The sequence below is a fragment of the Carettochelys insculpta genome, chromosome 15 (assembly GCF_033958435.1).
Source record: "Carettochelys insculpta isolate YL-2023 chromosome 15, ASM3395843v1, whole genome shotgun sequence".
Lineage (NCBI taxonomy): Eukaryota > Metazoa > Chordata > Testudines > Carettochelyidae > Carettochelys > Carettochelys insculpta.
Genome location: NC_134151.1, coordinates 7,515,697 through 7,536,351, shown reverse-complemented (window position 1 = coordinate 7,536,351; position 20,655 = coordinate 7,515,697). Strand labels below are relative to the sequence as shown.

Sequence of the window (20,655 nt, the reverse complement as noted above, 5' to 3'; positions counted from 1 at the left end):
GAGTATTACAGTAGAGCTACGGAGAGATCCCTGTGCCAATGTGGAGCTTAATGGCACTGCATCCCTTTCAGGCACAAGGTGTGGAAAAGGCTGTAGTCGTAGTGGAGAGGAGCAGAGAGCTCTGATTTTCCCACCTAGTGGGAGAGGGGCTCTGACAGTAGGGGTACAGGTGGCTCTGCTGCCCCCAGGCAGGAACCTCTCAGCAACTGAGTGACTTCCTAAACTGCCAGGGCTCTTCTTCCTTCTTGTGGCCCTGGCTGGGGTCTGTGCTCTGCCTTGCTAGGACCACAGTGTTTCTTGCACATTACACTTGCAGGAATCCAGCATCGATAACCCTGGAGCCCTCTGCAGTTCCACATCTGCAGCCTTGTGCATGCATGCATGTTCTCTCTCTCACTCTCACACACTCTCACACTCACACATATATGACAGCAGGGCAGTTGACAAACGATCCCTGTAGTGGAGGTGTAGGGATAGAAAGGCTATGAATGTGCCAGCTGTTACTGATGGATAATTTTGTGTTGTCTATTTGTAATCTGTTGAAATTGACCTTTTCTAGTATCTGTAGATTTCAATCAAATTACGTCAGGCCTAATTGTATTACGCTATCCTAGAGTGGTGTCTGCCATTCTGTTTCATTAGATTCCATTGGTTTAGGATTATATACAATCCTGCCCTTGGAATAGCATCTTTTTCTGAATTTCCAGATGAATGAAAGCATGGAAGTGGATGAAACCCAAGCTCTCCTTTTATAGTTAGCTATCGTCCTAGTTGGGTATTCTTGTAATAAACCATTGGGATGATTCTTCATACTGCAAGCTGGAATGATAAATGGGACTTGCATTTATTTTGTCATGTGGTATCTGCCAGACATTCAGATCTAGTTATTCAGCACTTGTGAAAACACTTGGTCTTCAGTAAGCATCTGAATAATTATTTTCCTTATTAATAGATGCAGTGTGACATGTAAGTGAAGATTTTTAAATGACAGTTATATGCTAAAACAGTCGTCTTTGAATGCTTGCTCATGTCCATTGAAATGTGTGTACACTTGCCATGTGCACCTATTTTAAATAGACATGAGCAGCACATCTTGAAGAACACCAGTTACAGAAATAAGTAAATGTTTTTAAAGCACTTCTGTATTGTGTTCAGGTTTCTTTGTCAGACAGTTGATTTGTGATGTCACAAGCTGTTTCAGGAGTCATTTTCCCCAATGGGGATGGGGGATTCTGCAGTCTGCCTGGAGAATTGGAGGAAATTTGGAACTACCAAATAAATATGTGTTAAAAAATGCTGGGTAGGCGTCTGTTTTCATGTAATATAGATATAAAAATCTCCAGTAAGCAGTAGATAACTCCGGCTGACCTGTCCTTCATAATTAAAAGTCCTAGTTATTAGTGTTGGATCTCAAGAATCTAAATGCATTAAAATAAACCAATGCCTGAGAAACAACTTGAAAAGATCCAAAAACTTTTATATGACTATCACATTTGTTTTTCAGATGTTTGAACAAGAGAAATATTCACTTCAGAGAGAGGTAGAGCTCAAGAGTAGAATGTTAGAAAGCTTGAGCTTTGAATGTGATGCTCTGAAGCAGCAACAAAATATGCAACTGGACAAACAGCGAGAACAATTTGAAAGAATCCACGGACAGGAAATCAGCCAACTTAAGAACAAGGTTTGGGATGTAATGAACTGTTAAAATGTTAATGATGTGCATATACAGGAATATTTGCCAGATTTTTAGGGAGATGTATTTCTTGAGGTAATTGCAACTGTCACCCCAACAAATCATGTGAATGATTTAGGCATGCAGACATTTTTTTTCCCCTTGTACTTGGGACCTGCACTGAAAATTCCAAAATTCAGTTAACTATCAGTCCTTAAGACCCCTTACTTACTTTCCTATTTCTATCATAAACAGCCATTGTCTCAATGCTATTTTATTAGGTACTAATTAGGTATGTTGAAGAGTGAGCAACCTTGTAACCAAGTAGGAGCCAAAATTTCTGTTGGTTACTCACTGAACTCCCGCCCCAACACAGCTCTGCATTTAAAAGGCTGAGCCAGCACGCAGGCTGGTTCAGCTTTTGTCCCTGGTGTGGGGTTAGGATTCCTTCCACGTCCCTGTCAGGGAAGAACCCAGTCCCCATGGTGGAGACAGTAGTTAAAAACTGCCTGATTGTGGCTCAAGCAAGGACAGAGGTTGAGCCAGCCACTCCCTGTTTACTAGGGGTGGCATGGTGTGGGGCTCCAAGTAAAAATGTGTAGCACAAACTGATAAGCAGCATCCATTAGTTGTGTAACTGGATGCTTTATTACTTCCCTGATATTTAATGCTACAGTACTGGGAAGTTTAATTGAAAATAACATTTAAATGAATATTGCTGATTCTATACAAGATCAGTGTGTTTTCCAGTTTTCCAGTGAGTAGTTGGCTTGTGTAATGTGCTGTTTGGATGGAATATAAAGAAAGGGTCATGACAAGAAATGTGGATGCTTTCATGGTAGCCTGTTACAAAACAGTATGTTATGTCTTAGCAGAGGGTGGCTGCATGTTGATTCAGCAGACCTCAGTGTTACATAGTTTGGTGATGAGAGCCAGGTTTACTGTTGACAAAGCACAATCCTAGTTCTAGTGCCTTGGCTTAATGGCTAGAGGTACGCTAAGAGAGATGCCCAAGGCAAAACAGAAGCTTTATCAGCATGATGTACTACTGTTGCCTAAGCTAGTAAAAGATGTCCTTCCTATGACTTCTCCTTTGATACGTTGATAACGAACAATTTAGGTATGACACACTAGATGTTTTAGTTACCACTTTTTATTCTTGTACCTGGTAGTGGTAACAAAATAGCTTTATTCATTATTCTGTCATTCCTTCTACATTTTTACAAGAGGTCGATATGTTCTTCTATCACTTCTGCAGATGTAGCTATTTGAGAATGCCATGTATCTCATTTTGTTAATTTAGGAATGTGCATATTTGGTTAGCTGATATCCAGTATTGTAATTTTAGTAAGGCCTACCTCCAGCAGTTGACAAACTTTGGGTCAGGACTCAAAGTGGGTTGCAATCTCATTTAATAAGGTGACCATTTGGTTTAGACTTGCCAGGACCAAAGCTGAAGACTGAATTCTGTCACCCAGGGCTGAAGTTGATGCCTTCAGGATTCTGCTATGGGTGGTAGGGCTCAGTTACGGGCCCTCTGGCTAGGGCTTCAGCTGTGGCTTCCCTGCCCAGGGTAGTGGGACTCAGGCTTTGGCTCCAAACTGGGGCAGTGGGGCTTGGTCAGGCTCAGAGTTTGGTCTCCCCACTCCTATAGTAGCAATGTATTAATTTTTAAGTTTGAGAATCCCTGGGCTATCCTAATTCACAGCCTTTGGTTCATTCTTCTGGTTGTGCCTGTGGCTCTGGCAATGTCTGCAATATCAGTTGCTTAACTACTATGTTTTTAAGTTGGAGAAGCTGAAAGCAGACCTAGATGAAACCCGACTAAGTGAGAAACAACTAAAGCACAAAGTGGAACATCAAAAGGGAGTCATTAATGCGAAATCGGAAGAACTGCGCATGATGTCTGAACGTGTACATGAAACCATGTCTTCAGAAATGCTAAATCTCCAACTTGAACTAACAGAACTTGAAAGCATGAAGGTACGTGGCTGATATTTTCAGTGTAAGTTGATAGCATGAAAATTATATTTGAAGAAGATATCTACCCTCTGGTCTCCTCTTGCATTTATTCAGTTTTAGATGGTCTCATGTACAGTATTCTGCATCTTGTGAATGAACTGGTATCATCATACAGTTCTTTTAAAAGCTAGCAGTGATGGCTAGGGAAAATCTTTTTATTGTGGTGAGATGGGTGCTAAAGGGTGTGAACCTTTTTTTGAGCAAGCTTCACTTGAAAGCAGGTAGTCTGAAGCCAGAGTACCTAACGACTGATGAAAAAGAAAATACAAGTAAAATAATTTGCTACCAATTGTTTTTGGGACAGGCCAGTGTTGAAGAGAAGATGAATGAATTGCAGTACAGTAAAGAACAATTAGAACTTACAAACAATAATCTACGCAGCCAGTTGGAACGCCTTCTGGAAGAAAAAGAAGAGAGAGAAAAAGAAATAGTTTCTTACTGCAATGCCTTAGAGGTACTATGTGTATTATACTAAGTGGTGTAACCTCAGCTATCAAAATACCACTTCATATGGAGCTGGTAATGAGAATCAAAATGCCAAGGGTTTATTCACAATTACAGAGTTCATGATTCAGCATATCCGACAATTCTGTTTATCTAGATTTAAAGATTTGAGTCTAATGGAACTCGGCAAAGTAGATATTTGTGCAGGTGATTTTTGGTTCTGTGTCAGTCTAGGAGACCAAATGTTTTCAATAAAAAATAAGGGGAAGGATGTGTACGTCGCCAAAACATCTTTGAAAATGTCAACCATATATTGATACAGGTTTTTTCTCTTCAGTTTGTACTATCATCTGAGGGGTTACTGAGTTGTCTATAAGACAACAGCTGCTGGCAGGTGGCTTTTGCTTCATCTTTGAGCTCCCAGAGCAGTGGTGGAAACCTGTAGCCAGCAGGTCACATGCATCCCAGTGGGTCTCCACCTGCAACCGAAAGACCACCTGTCTGACCCCCTCTCGCAAATGCATCTCTCACTTGCTGGAGCCCCAGCTCCCTGCAGTTCCCAGCTCCCTCCTGCCCCCTCCCTCCCAGCACTTTTGGATCAAGTGAATTGCCTGTGTTTGTACTACATCCCTACTCTCCTCCTCATCCCATCTAGAACTTGAACATTGAATAATGGGGGGGCAGTGGGGACAGTGTGAGTCACATGATACACACCCTCCAAAAGTGCTGGGAAGGAGTGGAAGGAGCAGGGAAGTTTAAGGCTGGTAGCCAAGTGTGGCAAAAGTGCAGAGGAGGCAGGGGGTGCAGGGCTGCAGTTGGAACCCCTGTGGGCTACTACTGCCCATTGAGGTGAAGGAGAGCCATTCATGTTGCCCACTTAACATTTGCAGTTGACATCATTGTCCTGGGGGTTGAAATGGACTTCCTGCCCTAGAACACCAGTTTTTTAATTTAATTTGAGACTCCCCTTCCTGCCCAGTCCCATTCCCTGGAAGAGCAAAAATTCTTGGGCCCAAAGCCAGACAGCCAAAGTTCACACAAGACTGCATCTTGAGAAGGGGCTTTACATGATTAACAGCTTCTCTGCATGTCCCCATAGACTCAATCCTTTTTCCCTTGAAGCCTGAGAGAGAGCCTTTGAAACTTATGCTTCTGTGTGAAAGTAAACAAAATTGCTCAGGTCAGAAACCTTGTGCTGGACACATATACAACCAAGAAGCTGTAGTCTCTTGATGTTGCCTTGCTGACTCCTGCCTCCAATACTGTAGAGTTTTTCCTGGATGGATGGAGTTCTGTGGCTTGACATCATAAAGGGGTACCAACGCTACTGTTGATATTTTGGTGGACGCAGTGGACTCCTGGTGTTGAGATTATGCGGAATGATGTTAAACAAGTCTGTGGCTCAATTTGATTTTCATCTTACTTCCAAAAGGGGGGTGATTGAAACTGATCTATATAAGTATGTGAGGATCACACTGGTTTTGCAGTGAAGAGGCAATTACAGTTTTAGAAACCTTTATTTGAAATCCAGTTTTCTACAGTTCCTGGGAATTAACTTTCCCATAACATACATTGTTGTGGCCCCATTGGAAGTTGGTAATGAATGAACCTTCCTGGAACTCTGAAGGTATAACAGACATATGGAGTACACTCACAAATTGTACCTTGTTCATTATTCCATCCAAAATACTGGGCGTTAGGGCCTTGATTTGCTTCTGGCAATTGGGAAACTATTAATGGAGAAGGGAAGGGTCCTTCGTGACATAAGACGTATGTGGAAGATATAGTGAGTAGATTTCCATGCCTTGTATAAGAACATAAGAATGGCCATACTGGGTCAGACCAAAGGTCCATCCAGCCCAGCATCCCATCTGCCGACGGTGGCCAATGCCAGGTGCCCCAGAGAAGGAGAACAGAAGACAATGATCAAGTGACTTATCTCCTGCCATCCATCTCCTGCCCTTGTTCTGAAGGCTAGGGCACCATACTTTATCCCTGGCTAATAGCAATTTATGGACCTAACCTGCAAAAATTTGTCAAGCTCTTTTTTAAACCCTAATAGAGTCCTGGCCTTCACAGCCTTCTCGGGCAAGGAGTTCCATAGGTTGACTGTGCGCTGTGTGAAGAAAAATTTCCTTTTATTAGTTTTGAACCTACTACCCATCAATTTCATTTGGTGTCCCCTAGTTCTTGTATTATGGGAAAAGGTAAATAATTTTTCTATATTCACTTTCTCCACACCATTCATGATTTTATATACCTCTATCATATCGCCCCTCAATCGCCTCTTTTCCAAACTGAAAAGTCCCAGTCTCTCTAGCCTCTCCCCATATGGGACCCGTTCCAAGCCCCTAATCATCTTAGTCGCCCTTTTCTGAACCTTTTCTAATGCCAATATATCTTTTTTGAGGTGAGGAGACCACATCTGCACGCAGTACTCAAGATGTGGGCGTACCATAGTTTTATGTAGGGGAAGTATGATATTTTTTGTCTTATTATCGATCCCTTTTTTAATAATTCCTAACCTCCTATTTGCTTTACTAACTGCCACTGCACACTGCGTGGATGTCTTCAGAGAACTATCCACTATAACTCCAAGATCCCTTTCCTGATCTGTCGTAGCTAAATTTGACCCCATCATGTAGTACGTGTAATTTGGGTTACTTTTTCCAACATGCATTACCTGACACTTACCCACATTAAATTTCATTTGCCATTTTGCTGCCCAATCACTCAGTTTGCTGAGATCTTTTTGTAGTTCTTCACAATCCCTTTTGGTTTTGACTGTCCTGAACAACTTGGTGTCATCTGCAAACTTGGCCACCTCACTGCTTACCTCATTTTCTAGATCATTGATGAACAAGTTGAACAGGATCGGTCCCAGGACTGACCCCTGGGGAACACCACTAGTTACCCTCCTCCATTGTGAAAATTTACCATTTATTCCCACCCTTTGTTTTCTGTCTTTTAACCAATTCCCGATCCATGAAAGGATCTTTCCTCCTATCCCATGACCGCCTAATTTACATAAAAGTCTTTTGGTGTGGGACCGTGTCAAAGGCTTTCTGGAAATCTAGGTATATTATGTCCACTGGGTGCCCCTTGTCCTCATGTTTATTAACCCCTTCAAAGAATTCTAATAGATTAGTTAGACACGACTTCCCTTTGCAGAAACCATGCTGACTTTTGCCCAACAATTCGTGCTCTTCTACGTGCCTTGCAATTTTATTCTTTACTAGTGTTTCTACTAATTTGCCTGGTACTGATGTTAAACTTATCGGTCTATAATTGCCAGGGTCCCCTCTAGAGGGCAGGGCAGCCTATAGTGATAATGTACCACTGAAGTTTGTAATTCAAAATTAGGAACCAGGTTTTACTGGGGACTCATCCATGTTGTACTTTTTTTCTACTATTAACTCTGTTGCTTCTTCCTGCCCTATTGTTTGTGTGTGTTGCAATGACTACTGCCTCCTGACCAAGGAGGGAAACTGATGTAAAATGAAAATTCATCACCTAATAATTTGCTGCTAGCATCTTCTCTTATTGTGTCCTCTCTGGTAGCCTCAAACACTGGAGTACAATTTATAACACGCTCATTTCGCCCACCCCAAGGGAGAATTAGACAGTTGCCTTAATGACATATCACATTACAGTAAACTCTTTCATAGCTGGCAGCCTTGGAACTGGGAGGCTGCTGGATATTTAAATATGCCAGATAACAAAGCGAATTTCCTCCCCCACCCCAGCCATGGTTCCTGCTCAACTGCTGCCCCATTACCTTGTTGAGGGTGGTGTGGGGACCAGCTTGCGGTGCTTTGGCACAGCTGCACTGGACAGGGAGCTATTGCTAGCAGTGGGCAAGGGGCGGAGGAGCTGCTCTGGGGGCAGCTGCTGCATGGGTGCTTGGGGAGGCCCTACTGCTGGTGCGCACTGGCCAGGGAGCTGCTGCTGAAGTTGGCTGCCTGTGGCAGGTACTCGGCAGAGAGCCGCCGCCTGTGGCGGGCACCTGGCGGTTACCGCACTGCTCCAAGGGCCATGGCTGCTCTGAGAGCCACTCTGGGTGGAGAGCACTGGGTGGGAGAGTGGAGGAGCCAGAGGCTGCCAGAGTAAGAAGGGTGTGGTTGGGGCTGAATAGAGTGCCATTTAATTGATAGTTCCAGATGATCAAATACTGGATAAATGAGTTTCCTGTACTTGTTCTGTTGATAATAATCAGCTGCTGGAGTGTGTGTACAGCTTTGAAAGAATGCTTCTAGTGGCCTGTGCTGAATAGTAAAGTTCCAGGAACAACTGTGAGGAACTTGGTTAATATCTTGAAAACTTTTACAGTAGAACCCCAAGATACCCATGTATCTCGGGTTAACATGACTCTGAGTGACAGGGAGCTGGCACCTGGTTCCGGGCTGCCCACCACTCAGGGGAGGTGGGAAACTGATCAGCACAGCAGTGGTGGTCAGTTTCCTGGCTCCCATCCGTGGTGGGCAGCCCAGAGCCAGTCGCCAGCTCTCTGCCACTTAGAGGAGTGGGGAAACTGACATGCGCTGCTCAGTGTCCTGATTCCTGTGAGTAGCAGGCAGTCAAGAGACAGGCACCAGCTCCCCACCATTCATAGGAATGGGGAAACTGACCAGCACTACTGTGCCGGTCAGTTTCCCTGCTCCTGTCAGGGGTGACAGCCAAGAGGTACAGCCTTCCTGTTCCTATTGGGCAGCAAGAGTCAGGTTGCTGCCCCTGACAGGTGTTGGGGGAAATTGACCACTGCAGCAGCACTGGTCACTTTCCCCTCTTGTGAGCAGTAGGCAGTCCAGAATCAGGCTCTCAGCTGCCTGCCACTTACCAGAGACGGGAAGCTGACCAGCAGTACTGCTGTGCTGGTCAGTTTCTTGGTTCTCACCAGTTACTCAAAATGTGACTTACGTGGGTTGTGCAAGAACACAACCTGTCCGTAAGTTGATGGTCTACTGCCCAGTTCTGGCCTGTAATATAGACAAGTTACTGACTGTTTTTCTGGCTTTAATCTAGAAAGCTCGTGAAGCTAACCAGTCACTTCAAAGTCAGTTGGATCATGCACAGCTTCAGGCTTTGGACCCGACTAGCAAAGGCAATTCTCTGTTTGCAGAGGTATGTTATAGCACAATTATTGCATAATGTGTTAATTGGGGAGAACTATGAATAATTAAATCACTGAAAACTTGTAACTTCAGGTACACGCTAAATGCAGATACATTTTTGTTCCTGAGGTTTCCAGTATGATTCTCTAAAGACTACCTTGGGAGTTGAGCTGGTTGTGGGGACTTAGTAGTAGACATCTGTTTCTATCTCTGCAAGGGGTGTGGGAGTAAAATGTAGTAGAAGTATTGCTAAAGCCAATGGACCTCTTTAGAGAAACTTGAGGGTTAGTGGCTTATTTTTGGCTGCCATCTTAAGACAAGTTTAAAATCCTAAACTGGGAGGGAATACTTAACTGGGTGCTCTTCTCTAATATGTCTGGGGAGTTAACTGATGGGGCTTCATCTGACCTCATATAGGAGCCTGCCAGTTTTTGGTTTAGTTGTTGAGACATACAAGTAATGGATAAGTCAATTAACTGAAGGGATGTTGTCGTCTTACATGGCATTTATGGGAGTTCCCTGTTGTTCTGTTCCAAGTTCTCCCTGTGAATGGATGTAACTAGGGATATAAAAATGTCATGACAACTTGCACAAATGTCAGTAGAAAACTCTAGTATATACAGTACTATTAAGAGATCTTGGGAGTTACCTTACTTGTATAGCCATAGCACAAGGGGCTAAAATCTCTATTGCAGTCTATTGACATTGCTTCTGTCGGGTAATGACTGCTCATTTTAGCTGCCTTAAAGGTACATGATGTACTTTGTGGGAGTTTTGTTGAAGTCACGCTTCCAGAAATGTCACTGGTGATGATTGTAATCTCATGTTCTTATTGTAATATTTTACAAACTACCATCCAATTGACCATCCTTATGGTTTTCATAGTAATAATGTGTTAACAATGTTCTGTAGGTGGAGGACCGTAGGGCAGAAATGGAACGTCAACTGATCAGTGTGAAAGTAAAATATCAGTCACTACAAAAACAGCATGCATTCACTAGAGAACAATCGCAAAGAATGAAGGTATGACCATTATTGTAATACTCCAGGGTTTCTTCGAGGTCTGACAAGATGTTGCTTAAGAAAAAAGGTTAAGAATTTGATTCCACGGGCTAGAGAGAAAAAAACACAGGTGCACTGTTCATACAAAAAAAAAAAATAAAATGTCTGAGGATTCTTTCCATATCCAGGTTAGCATGGCATGAAGACTTAAATTACTCTTAGGCATATTTTATTGAAAACTTAACAAATATTTTCAGTCATCTGATGATATCAAACATTAGACTAAAGCTACCTCACTTAATAGCCGTTTTGTTCTGCCGTCAGTCATTCAATATAAATTTTGAAGGTATGCAAAATGATTACCCTATTTTTGTCCTTGTTTTACCCTGCCAAATGTTCATGTGCTGTCCTTTGCCTTACTGTTGGAGTCTGTTTGTACCTTTAACTGTTTACTTCTGTGCCTTAATAGAGATTGGCAGTAATGACATTGGCTGCCTATGCATTTCAGGTCATGCCAAGAACTAAGCATTTTATCACCTTTCTCCTCTGATCCTGCTGCTTTTTTCTACCTATTACTTTCTTGAGCACCTGTCTGTCATCCCCATGCCAATACTCAAGTTAGTCATACACTTAACTAGACCTTTCCACAAGCCTTTCCACTTATTCCAACATGCTTGTCAATTAAAATGATCACATCTAAACATTAAATATTGTCCATGCTCCTGAATTAGAATGTAATTGTCCAATTTTACAGAAAAAACTCCAGGGGAAAGTTGTCTACAAGAAACTCTGAAGATAGCCTGGAAGCTAGGATATGTGCACGATAGTAAGGTTAAATGGCCAATTTTAATTTGGATAAGAGAGGACTAGGTTTATGGATTTCCACATCCTTTAGCCTTGTTAGTTTTCAACTCTTTTCTGCATTGTAATGTTCTCCATGTCTTGCCTAACACTACTATGTCCAACAGTCCTCAGCTGGATTAGCACTGGGTAGCAGTAGAGGAGGAAATCACATGCTTTAGGACCATCCTACACTCTGTCGATACCCACTGTTGCCACCTCCTTTTCACTCCTCAAGTAAATGCTAAGTGTATTAGGTACTAACCTGTGCCTGTGGATCCAGTCTTTGAGTGTGGTGTAAAGTTGTTGATTTCCCTAACTTTGTCACATCTGAAATGTTGCTTTTCCATAGTCAATTCCTTCTCCTCTTTCCACTGGCAACCAACATGGTGAGCAATATTGGAGGGGTAGAATCTGACAGTGCTGGCTCTGCTCTAAAATGAGTGAAGGGCACGTGATTTGAGTTTTTTGCCTACGGGGAGGGTAGCGTCACACAGCAAAAAGGAGTTGGGAGAGACAGCACTAGTTGGGTTAGGAAGAAGCTGAAGAAGCAGAAGCTTTCCAGCTCCTGTCTCTCTCAAATCTTAAAGGTAAAGGACTTGCAGGGTTCAAGGGAAAATGTTAATCATTTATCTGTTTTATACTTTTTGGTAACATACATATAGATATAGTCTTAATTCCTATGTCTCTCTCTTCTGCTTGGTATTATTTAATAACGGTATATTAGGTTATTAAAATTTTTTCTAAACCAGTGAAATGTAGTTCATAATGTCTTTGTCATAGCATCGCTTTCAGCCTGTGGTCTCACTTAGTGGATATACACTGCTGTTCTGTGTTGCTTAATTGCAGTTGCTCCTTTTTTTTATTATACCTGAGTTTAGTTTAATGTCTAATCTGTGTACATGAAGCCTCTTGGATGTAGAGGACAGATCTTAGGACTTTATAGGCCATGTAGTGAAGATGTTTTGGATGATGCCGGATCTTGATAAACTAATTTGGATGAAATAAAAATGAAAGCATAAAAATGAAAAATAAAAATGAAACCCACTGCCTTCTGGGTTATCCTGGGAAGGAGAGAGGCTAAGGGAGTAAACCCTGACAGAAAATCCGGAGTGGAGTCCGAAGGCGGTTCGGTGACAGCTTCTGGCACTGTCCCGGCAACTCCTGCAGCTGAGCTGGTACCAGATGTGGAGGTGATCCTCTCCTTTGGACTATATCAGTAAAGCCGAGAGGGGGACACTGGTGTCTGGGCAGCCCAGAGTCTCCATAACAAATGCCCAGGCTCACGCCCGGAGAGGTATTCCGGCATCGCTGAACAGCGTTGCATCAACACGGGAGGCAACAGTTACCAGTTATAAGCTCTTGCTCAATTGGCGTAGAGAACGAGCACCAGGGGTTGCCTTCGACGGTGGGAGGGATCCTCGCATCTCACTGGACAGTCACTGCCCACCTCAAGCTGGGCACCCCCAGCTAATAGGGTACTGTCCCGCCACAGTTCACCTGCCTCGCTGGGTGCGTGAGGCTTAAGGTCCTGAACCTGACAAGTGAGTGAAATTTGGGCACCAGGCAAACCAATAAGAAAATCAACAAGAAATGAGAATCAACAATTCAAGCTTGCTTGCTGGAATGTGCGGACCATGCTGACTGGCTTGACTGAAGATCTTCAGGCCATCAGTGACAACCGAAAGACCGCTGTCATCAACGAGGAACTGAAGAGGCTCAGAGTTGATATCGCTGCACTGCAAGAGACGCGACTCGCAGATTTGGGATCTCTAAAGGAAAAGGACTACACCTTTTTCTGGCATGGTAAAGCCCAAGAAGAACCCAGAGAGCATGGTGTTGGCTTTGCTGTCAGAAACACCCTTCTACAAATGGTGGAATTAGTCATGGGCGGATCAGAAAGACTTCTTCGGATCACGCTTCAAACTTGCGCCGGTCCTGTCCACCTGATCAGCGCTTATGCCCCAACCCTGTACGCCACACCAGAAGTAAAAAGACAAGTTCTACAACGTGCTTAGTGCTGTTGTAGCGCAAATACCTGCTCGTGAACAACTGTACATCTTGGGTGACTTCAATGCAAGAGTTGGAGCTGATTGGGCCTCATGGCCTTCCTGCTTAAGCCACTTCGGTGTGGGAAAAATGAATGACAATGGACAGCATCTCCTTGAACTGTGCACGTACCACAATCTGTGCATCACAAACACATTCTTCCGAGCGAAGCCACAGCACAGAGTGTCGTAGAGACACCCACGCTCGAAGCACTGGCATCAACTAGATGTGGTCATCACTAGGCGTAATAACCTCAAAAACATCCTTCTGACACGCAGCTATCATAGTGCTGACTGTGATACAGATCACTCGCTAGTTTGCTCCAAGCTCAAGCTGAGACCGAAGAAGCTGTACCGCTCTAAACCTGCTGGAAGGCCCTGCATTGATGCCAGAAAGGCGGCAAACTCGGAGAAAGCTGAAAAGTTCGGAGAGACCCTCTAGGAAAATCTGCGCAGCGGCCCTGGGGGCGTCGATGCGACATCCAAATGGCAACATCTGAGGGATACAGTTTACAACACGGCCTTGTCAGTGTTTGGAAGAAGAGCTAGAAACACGAACGACTGGTTCGAAGCTAATGCTGATGAGATGATTCCAGTCATTGAAAAGAAGCGCTCTGCACTGCTGGAGTACAAACGCTCACCGAGCCAGAGTACCCAGCAAGCACTTAGAGAGGCCAGAAGAACAGTACAGCAGACAGCCAGGTGCTGTGCCAACAACCACTGGCTCCAGCTATGCAGCAGCATTCAGACCTGTGCCAACTTTGGTAATCTCAGAGGAATGTACGAGGATATGAAGAAGGTATTAGGACCCACCCAGAACAAGATGGCACCTCTGAAATCCAAATCTGGTGAAGTCATCGCTGACAAAGCCAAACAGATGGAGCACTGGGTTGAGCACTACTCCGAGCTGTACTCATGCAAGAATGTTGTGGTTGACGCAGCCCTCGATGCCATCGAGCTCCTACCAGTAATGGACGAACTGGACCAAGAGCCGAATGTGGATGAACTGAAGACACCCATCGACAGCACTGCAGCTGGAAAGGCCCCTGATCAGGATGGTATACCACCAGAGGTAATCAAATGTGCCGTGGACACACTCCTGGAACCCCTGCATGAGCTACTGTGCCTGTACTGGAAAGAGGGTGAGGTTCCACAGGATATGTGTGATGCTAACATTGTAACGTTGTATAAGAACAAAGGAGACAGAAGCGACTGCAACAACTACCGTGGAATCTCCCTCCTAAGCGTTACTGGTAAACTGTTCGCTTACGTCATCCTTGGCAGACTCCAGAAGATTGCTGAGAGGGTGTACCCCGAATCGCAGTGCGGATTCTGCGCAGAGAGGTCTACCGTTGATATGGCCTTCCCTCTAAGGCAGCTGCAGGAGAAGTGCAGGGAGCAGAGAAAGCCACTCTACATAGCCTTCATCGACTTGACCAAGGCTTTTGACTTGGTCAGCAGGGATGGTCTGTTCAAACTGCTCCACAGGATAGGCTGTCCTCCACGGTTACTGAAGATGATCCAGTCGTTCCATGAAAACATGAGAGGAACCATCCAATATGACGGCGCATTATCGGATGCTTTCAGAATCGGGAGCGGCGTCAAACAAGGATGCGTGCTTGCTCCGACATTGTTTGGGATCTTCTTTGCACTCCTCCTGAAGCATGCCTTTGGATCTTCAACAGAGGGCATCTTGCTGCACACAAGATCTGATGGGAAACTGTTTAACCTTGCAAGGCTGAAAGCCAAGTCTAAGGTGCGAGAAGTCCTCATCAGAGACATGCTGTTCGCAGACGATGCTGCTGTAGTGTCTCACACAGAAGACCAGCTTCAAAAACTGCTGGATCGGTTCTCCAAAGCGTGCAAGGACTTTGGGCTTACCATCAGCCTAAAGAAGACAAACGTACTCGGTCAGGATGTTGCTGAATCCCCATCAATCAGCATTGAAAACTATACGTTAGAGGTTCTCCACGAGTTCGTTTACCTCGGGTCCACCATCACTGACACCCTGTCATTGGACACTGAGCTAAATAGGAGGATCGGAAAAGCGGCCACAACTCTGTCCAGACTCAGCAAGAGAGTGTGGAATAACAACAAGCTGTACACTCACACCAAAATGCAAGTCTACAGAGCCTGCATCCTCAGCACCCTCCTTTATGGCAGCGAGACTTGGACCCTGTATGCCCGCCAGGAAAAGAGGCTGAACGTCTTCCACTTGTGCTGCCTCAGGCGCATCCTTGGAATATCATGGAAGGACAGAGTGACCAACACCGCCGTCCTCGAGCAAGCTGGAATCCCAACCATGCACACCCTCCTCAGGCAGCGTCGACTCTGCTGGCTTGGCCACATCCACAGGATGAACGATGGAAGGATTCCAAAAGACATCCTGTATGGTGAGCTAGCCTCTGGCAAAAGACCTCCCGGACACCCCCAGTTGCGTTACAAAGATGTCTGCAAGAGAGACCTTGGAGAGGTAGACATCGAGCTGGACAACTGGGAAGATCTAGCAGACGACCGCAGCAGATGGAGGCAGGGGTTACACAAGGGCCTTCAGAAGGGCGAGTTGAAGATCAGACAGCTAGCAGAGGAGAAGCGAGCGCACAGAAAGCGCAATAAGGACTTGCCAGACACGCACTACATCTGCAAGAGATGCAGCAAGGACTGTCACTCTCGTGTGGGTCTTCATAGTCACAACAGACGCTGTAAATGAAGTCCTCAATTGAAACTTTAAAGGGCGCGATCCACAGTCTATGCAGACTGAAGGATGCACACTGTACTGTAAAAATGAAAGCTAGATGAAAGCTTTGTTCTTTTACATAAATGCTAGTTTAAGAACCATTTCAAAAGCAAGTTGGTTGAATCCACATTTAGAAGTATTTGCTGTAGCTGAAATGAATCTTTCAATCATTTGTATGCCACAGTTTATTCTTCGAAAATGTGTGCGGTCAATGGAAACTTTTTTTGGCTGCTATAGCTAAATGACTACACAGATACATCTTCTTGGATCTGCTCCCTGTGTGTACTAAATCATTCCTTTCTTTAGAGCGTCGAGGGGCAAACAGGAATAGTGAGTGGCTCTCATGAGGCACCCTCCTTCCTCTCAGTGGGCTGCAGCAGACCATTGCCCGCTGGGTTCCACCTGCGTCTCCTCTTTCCCCATGCCCTCTCGTGCACTGGAGCCCTACACTTACTTTCTGCTCCTTCCTCTCCCTCCCAGAGTTTGTGCAGGGCTCCAGTTGCCCACATTACTTAAGAGTCAAATACTTTTTTTAATGCCTTCATGCTTTCTTATGGAAAAACAACACAATTGTTTGTGAAATTCTAACTGGGCTTATGAAGGAGCCACTGAGTGCATAACTAGGCTTGGAAAACCATCACTTGATTGTGATTCAAAACAAAGACACTTGAAAAATCGGTCCAGGTTGAGTTGCAGGACCAGCAAGTATTTAAAATCTTGTTTATTGTATAGGAGTATATTTAATATGCTAATTGCAATAACTCAATGGTCTTGTATTTCTAGGAGTAGAAAAGCATTTTCAAAAGTATTGTGGTGAATGTCAGCTGCTGAGTTAGGACAAGTCCCCCACGTTACCTGGGTAAGGATGTGAATTGACAGGTTTTCTCCGAGTCTAACATTCCTATGTTATTTTTGTAGTTACAAATGGCTACGCTACTGCAGATGAAAGGCTCTCAGGAAGAACTTGAGCAGCTAGAACGTTTGCAATCAATGTTAGAACAAAAAAATGGTGAAATAGAAGATCTTCTAATGAAAGTGAGGCAGCTGGAGAAATTTAAGGTATGTATTTCACAAAATAACCTGTAAAGTTTAACTATTGTAATGTCAGACAAATGATTTATTTACAATGAGGAGACTTTTAGTGTAAATTCTTATCTCAGTGGTGCTTGGAACTCTCATATTAGGTTAAGTTTCCATTTTACAGCTATGTGCATCTTTTAAGCCCTAAAGAGTCAAAGGACTCAGTTTTTTGGATTTTAAGGCCAGTGAGACCATTGTATCACTTAGTCTGACCACCTAGATTTCACAGGCTTTCCTTCATTAAATTTCACCCATTTGCACACGTTGAGCACAGTAATAAGTTTAGCTGGAGCATATGTTCCACAAAGGTTTCTAGTTTTGAATTGAAGACATAGAGTATCCGATACTTCTCTTGGTAGCTTTTTCAAATAAGTAATCCATCTCATGGTTTAAAAATGCCTTTTTTTTTCCCCTTCCCTAATGTGAATTTGTCTGGCTATAACATCCAGCTATTTGGTTCTTGTTATCCTTTTTTCTCTAGAGCACTGTATCTTTTTCTCACCCTGATAAAGGTATTTACACATTGCAAACAAGTTTGATGAGCTAAACAGGCAGAGCTCTATAAATAGGGCCCTAATAAATTCACGATCTATTATGGTCAATTTCACAGCCATAGGATTTGAAAATTGGTAAATTTCCCATTCTCAGTTGTTTAAATCTGAAATTTCATGGTCGTGTAGCTATGGCATCCCAACCCGAAAGGAGATGGGAGTTGTTGCCCAGTAAGAATGAAGAAGCCCGCTTATCTGAGGTACTCCCAGCTGCCCGGGGAAGATTTGATCCAACTCCAAGTCTCTTCCAGCTGCAGGACCCCTGGTCTGGTCCTCCCCTTCCCACAACTAAAGCAGTTTGCATGGGAGGGACAAGTCCTGTTCTTCCCTTGCACAGTTGGAGCTAGAACACCCCTGGTGATGGGATAATCCTAGGAGCAAAGAAACACCAGGTTTAATGGGGGAAGAGCTTGTTTCATGGTCTCTGATGCATTTTTTTTCAGGCCTGTAACATTGGTAAGTCCCTACATATAAATCATTGACTGTGGGGCATCGCCTCTGGCCCTTGAAAAACATTTGTATCTTTTCTGTGCACCCTTGCTAATTAAAAAAGTTACATATGGATGCAATATTCCATTGTCTGAGCATTGCCATATATAGAAGTAAAATCACCTCCCCCCACCCCTTTACAATAAATGTATTTTGCTTTGTAAAGGCTAGCTGGTCATTGGTATTCAATGGTGCATCTGAGGGAGAACTACAAGGGCTAGACTAAGGCCAAACTTGCTGAAATAAATGCAGTGACTTGTAGGGCAACTGCAAGCCTAAATACCTAGCTGGAGGAGCAGGGATGCAGGTGTCTGTTTTGAGAAAGGTAAAGGCTAAAGTTTGAGGCATTGGATGCCCTTATAGAGTTCAAGATGAGAGTCTGAGGTGCAGTTAACATTGTGACTGTTCACACTTTTGGGATCAGTAATTCTGTTTTTCACTAATAATCTTCTGAATGTAGGGGTAGCTTACTGGAAAAGGAGGGTGCACTTTTAATCAAGGCTTTTTGTGTACAAGACTAGAGGATTTTTTTTCCCCTGGTTCTAGCTGCTTTTCTGTGACAAAATTTTGGATGGAAACAGTCAAAAGAGAGGAGGCTTTTGGCTCCACTTCTGAATCAAATCCCAGCACAAAGACTGCCTAGCAGTAGCTTTTGTCTGCAGCAGCTGTATTAAAATTTGGACAGAACACTGAACTGTAAAGAGAATAGAAATAGTCCACTTTTGAAGAACCACTAGTTAACTTTTTGTTTTTGAACTCTTCCCTTGTATCAGAATTTATATGAGAACATGGAAGAATCAAAACCTTCTAGTAGTTCAAGAGGTGGAGAAGTTGAAGATGGGTATTATACAGATCTGCTTCAAATGAAACTTGAGAATTCCAAGTAAGTGTGTGAGGGTTGAAAGCCAAGAAATAGAATTTAGGTACCATATTATTTTAAATAGTAAAATTTGTAACCTGCATCCATTTACATCTGTGTTTGTGCTTTGTCCTGTCAGCTTCCACATGTTTTCTACTCTTGGTGCACAGGGACCCTATGTGTTCAAGTAATATCATCTGGTCATCAGTGTCCTGTGTATCAGTACCATGAAAAAGTGAGAGAGCCCCACTTTGCCCCCGTTATTTCTCACCACCCTTGCTGGTAAAAGTCTATTCCTGTGGCTTTTACACGTTCTTTTTTAAATTACTAAGTTGTGTGCAATTTAGTTTTCATTGCTGACATGATAGCAGCCTGTTTGGTAAAACTCTGATGATTTTATTATTTGGAAGTTAAACTTGATTGTTTGGCTACAATACCAGCACTTGGGAATGATTCATCTGTAGTCTTCTGTCTTTAATAATCCCCTTTCTTCCAGGCAGCAGGTTCAGTAAATGATGGATACAGGAGATGCCTGTTCTGTCTGACACCCCATAAGCCTGACAAATTTTGTTCTGATGCCATCTTGAGATTTGGCGTTATCTGCCCATGGTATAGCGGCCAAGTCATTAGATCACTTCAGTACAGAGTACTTCAAGTTTGCGCGTTATAGAACTAGCCTTATTAGTACTACCCACTTTAATGTCACCTAGTCTGTATTAAATACACCAGTGCCAGCCATGTGCATACTGTCAACCCACCTGGATGCTTTCCTGTGTGACACACAGGCTGATGGCCCTATTCCTTGGTAGTGTGGCTATGGTAACAAGATATTTTCTGGTCTCCTCTGCTTTAGACAGTGCCAAAGATGCCTTTGATGTTATTGAAGCCCTTTTTTTTTCTCATGGGTATAGAGTTCCTCCCCAGGCGCAATGTCCTCAAGTATCCCTTTGCAGCCTAACTTCTTGGCTTCAGCATGCCCTTTATTTAATACTTAAAATGGTTCATCTGTCTTTTAACTGTTTATATTCGTCTTTCTTTGTTCAGGAAATTGAAACCTAAATGTCAGTGATGGACAATGTCTTTCACAATCATTGATTGCTGTGCTAGGGTTTTTAAGCTTTTATTGGCTTGGATTTTAGCTCTAGAGGTCCTTGGCTTCACTTTTACCCTTCAGTTTTAAAATTTAAAATGTAGTAGCCACCCTCTATCTGAGGTTACATATTAGTTCAAATTGAGGAGGAAATGATTTAAAATATTGAGAACTTCCTTTTTGTTTGAAGTCCAGGCGTGATCATATGCAATAGCAGTAGTAGAGTCTCCAACTAAAATAACCCAACTTGCATACTTCATGCACAGCAGTAAAGCTTTGGCTTCAGTGGAGCCATGACTGTTTAGACTAGTCAGAGCTCTGTGCCCCAGTCTATAGTATTTAGCACAAATGGATTGTTCCCAGTCCAAACACTGCAAGTATGGACTCTGAAGTTAAATACAAGACTAAAAATTGTATCTGTCCATGCATAAGTGATTTATTGGGAGAGAAGATTGTCAGATTAAACTTGTAGGTATAATACTACAGTGTACAAGCATTTATGTTCAAGTACCTTGTGTTCTCTATGAATTAAGATATTATTCCTATCATAGAAAGAACTTCAAAATTCAAAGTGCAGCTTGGAGGTGGGATTTTTCCTAAGTCACTAGACAATTTGGATTTCCAATTGCAATTAAATGTTCTGTGGGGATGAGGGAGTGGAAGGGAGGGTGTTTAAGCAAGTATATCCCCAAGCTTTGAAAGCTCATTGT

General features: G+C 43.4%; 1 protein-coding gene across 7 annotated transcripts in view; it reads left to right on the top strand.

Annotated features, from left to right (window-relative positions):
- The window catches only part of SPDL1 (spindle apparatus coiled-coil protein 1), a 48,702-nt gene that overhangs the window by 14,090 nt on the left and 13,957 nt on the right, over positions 1-20,655 (top strand). For all 7 annotated transcript variants that reach the window (XM_075009529.1, XM_075009527.1, XM_075009528.1 and 4 more), the window contains exons 3-9: positions 1,505-1,681; positions 3,461-3,655; positions 3,999-4,148; positions 9,161-9,259; positions 10,162-10,272; positions 16,795-16,935; positions 18,770-18,879. In XM_075009529.1, coding sequence (XP_074865630.1) covers positions 1,505-1,681; positions 3,461-3,655; positions 3,999-4,148; positions 9,161-9,259; positions 10,162-10,272; positions 16,795-16,935; positions 18,770-18,879 — 983 coding nt within the window. The remainder of the gene's footprint in view (positions 1-1,504; positions 1,682-3,460; positions 3,656-3,998; positions 4,149-9,160; positions 9,260-10,161; positions 10,273-16,794; positions 16,936-18,769; positions 18,880-20,655) is intronic.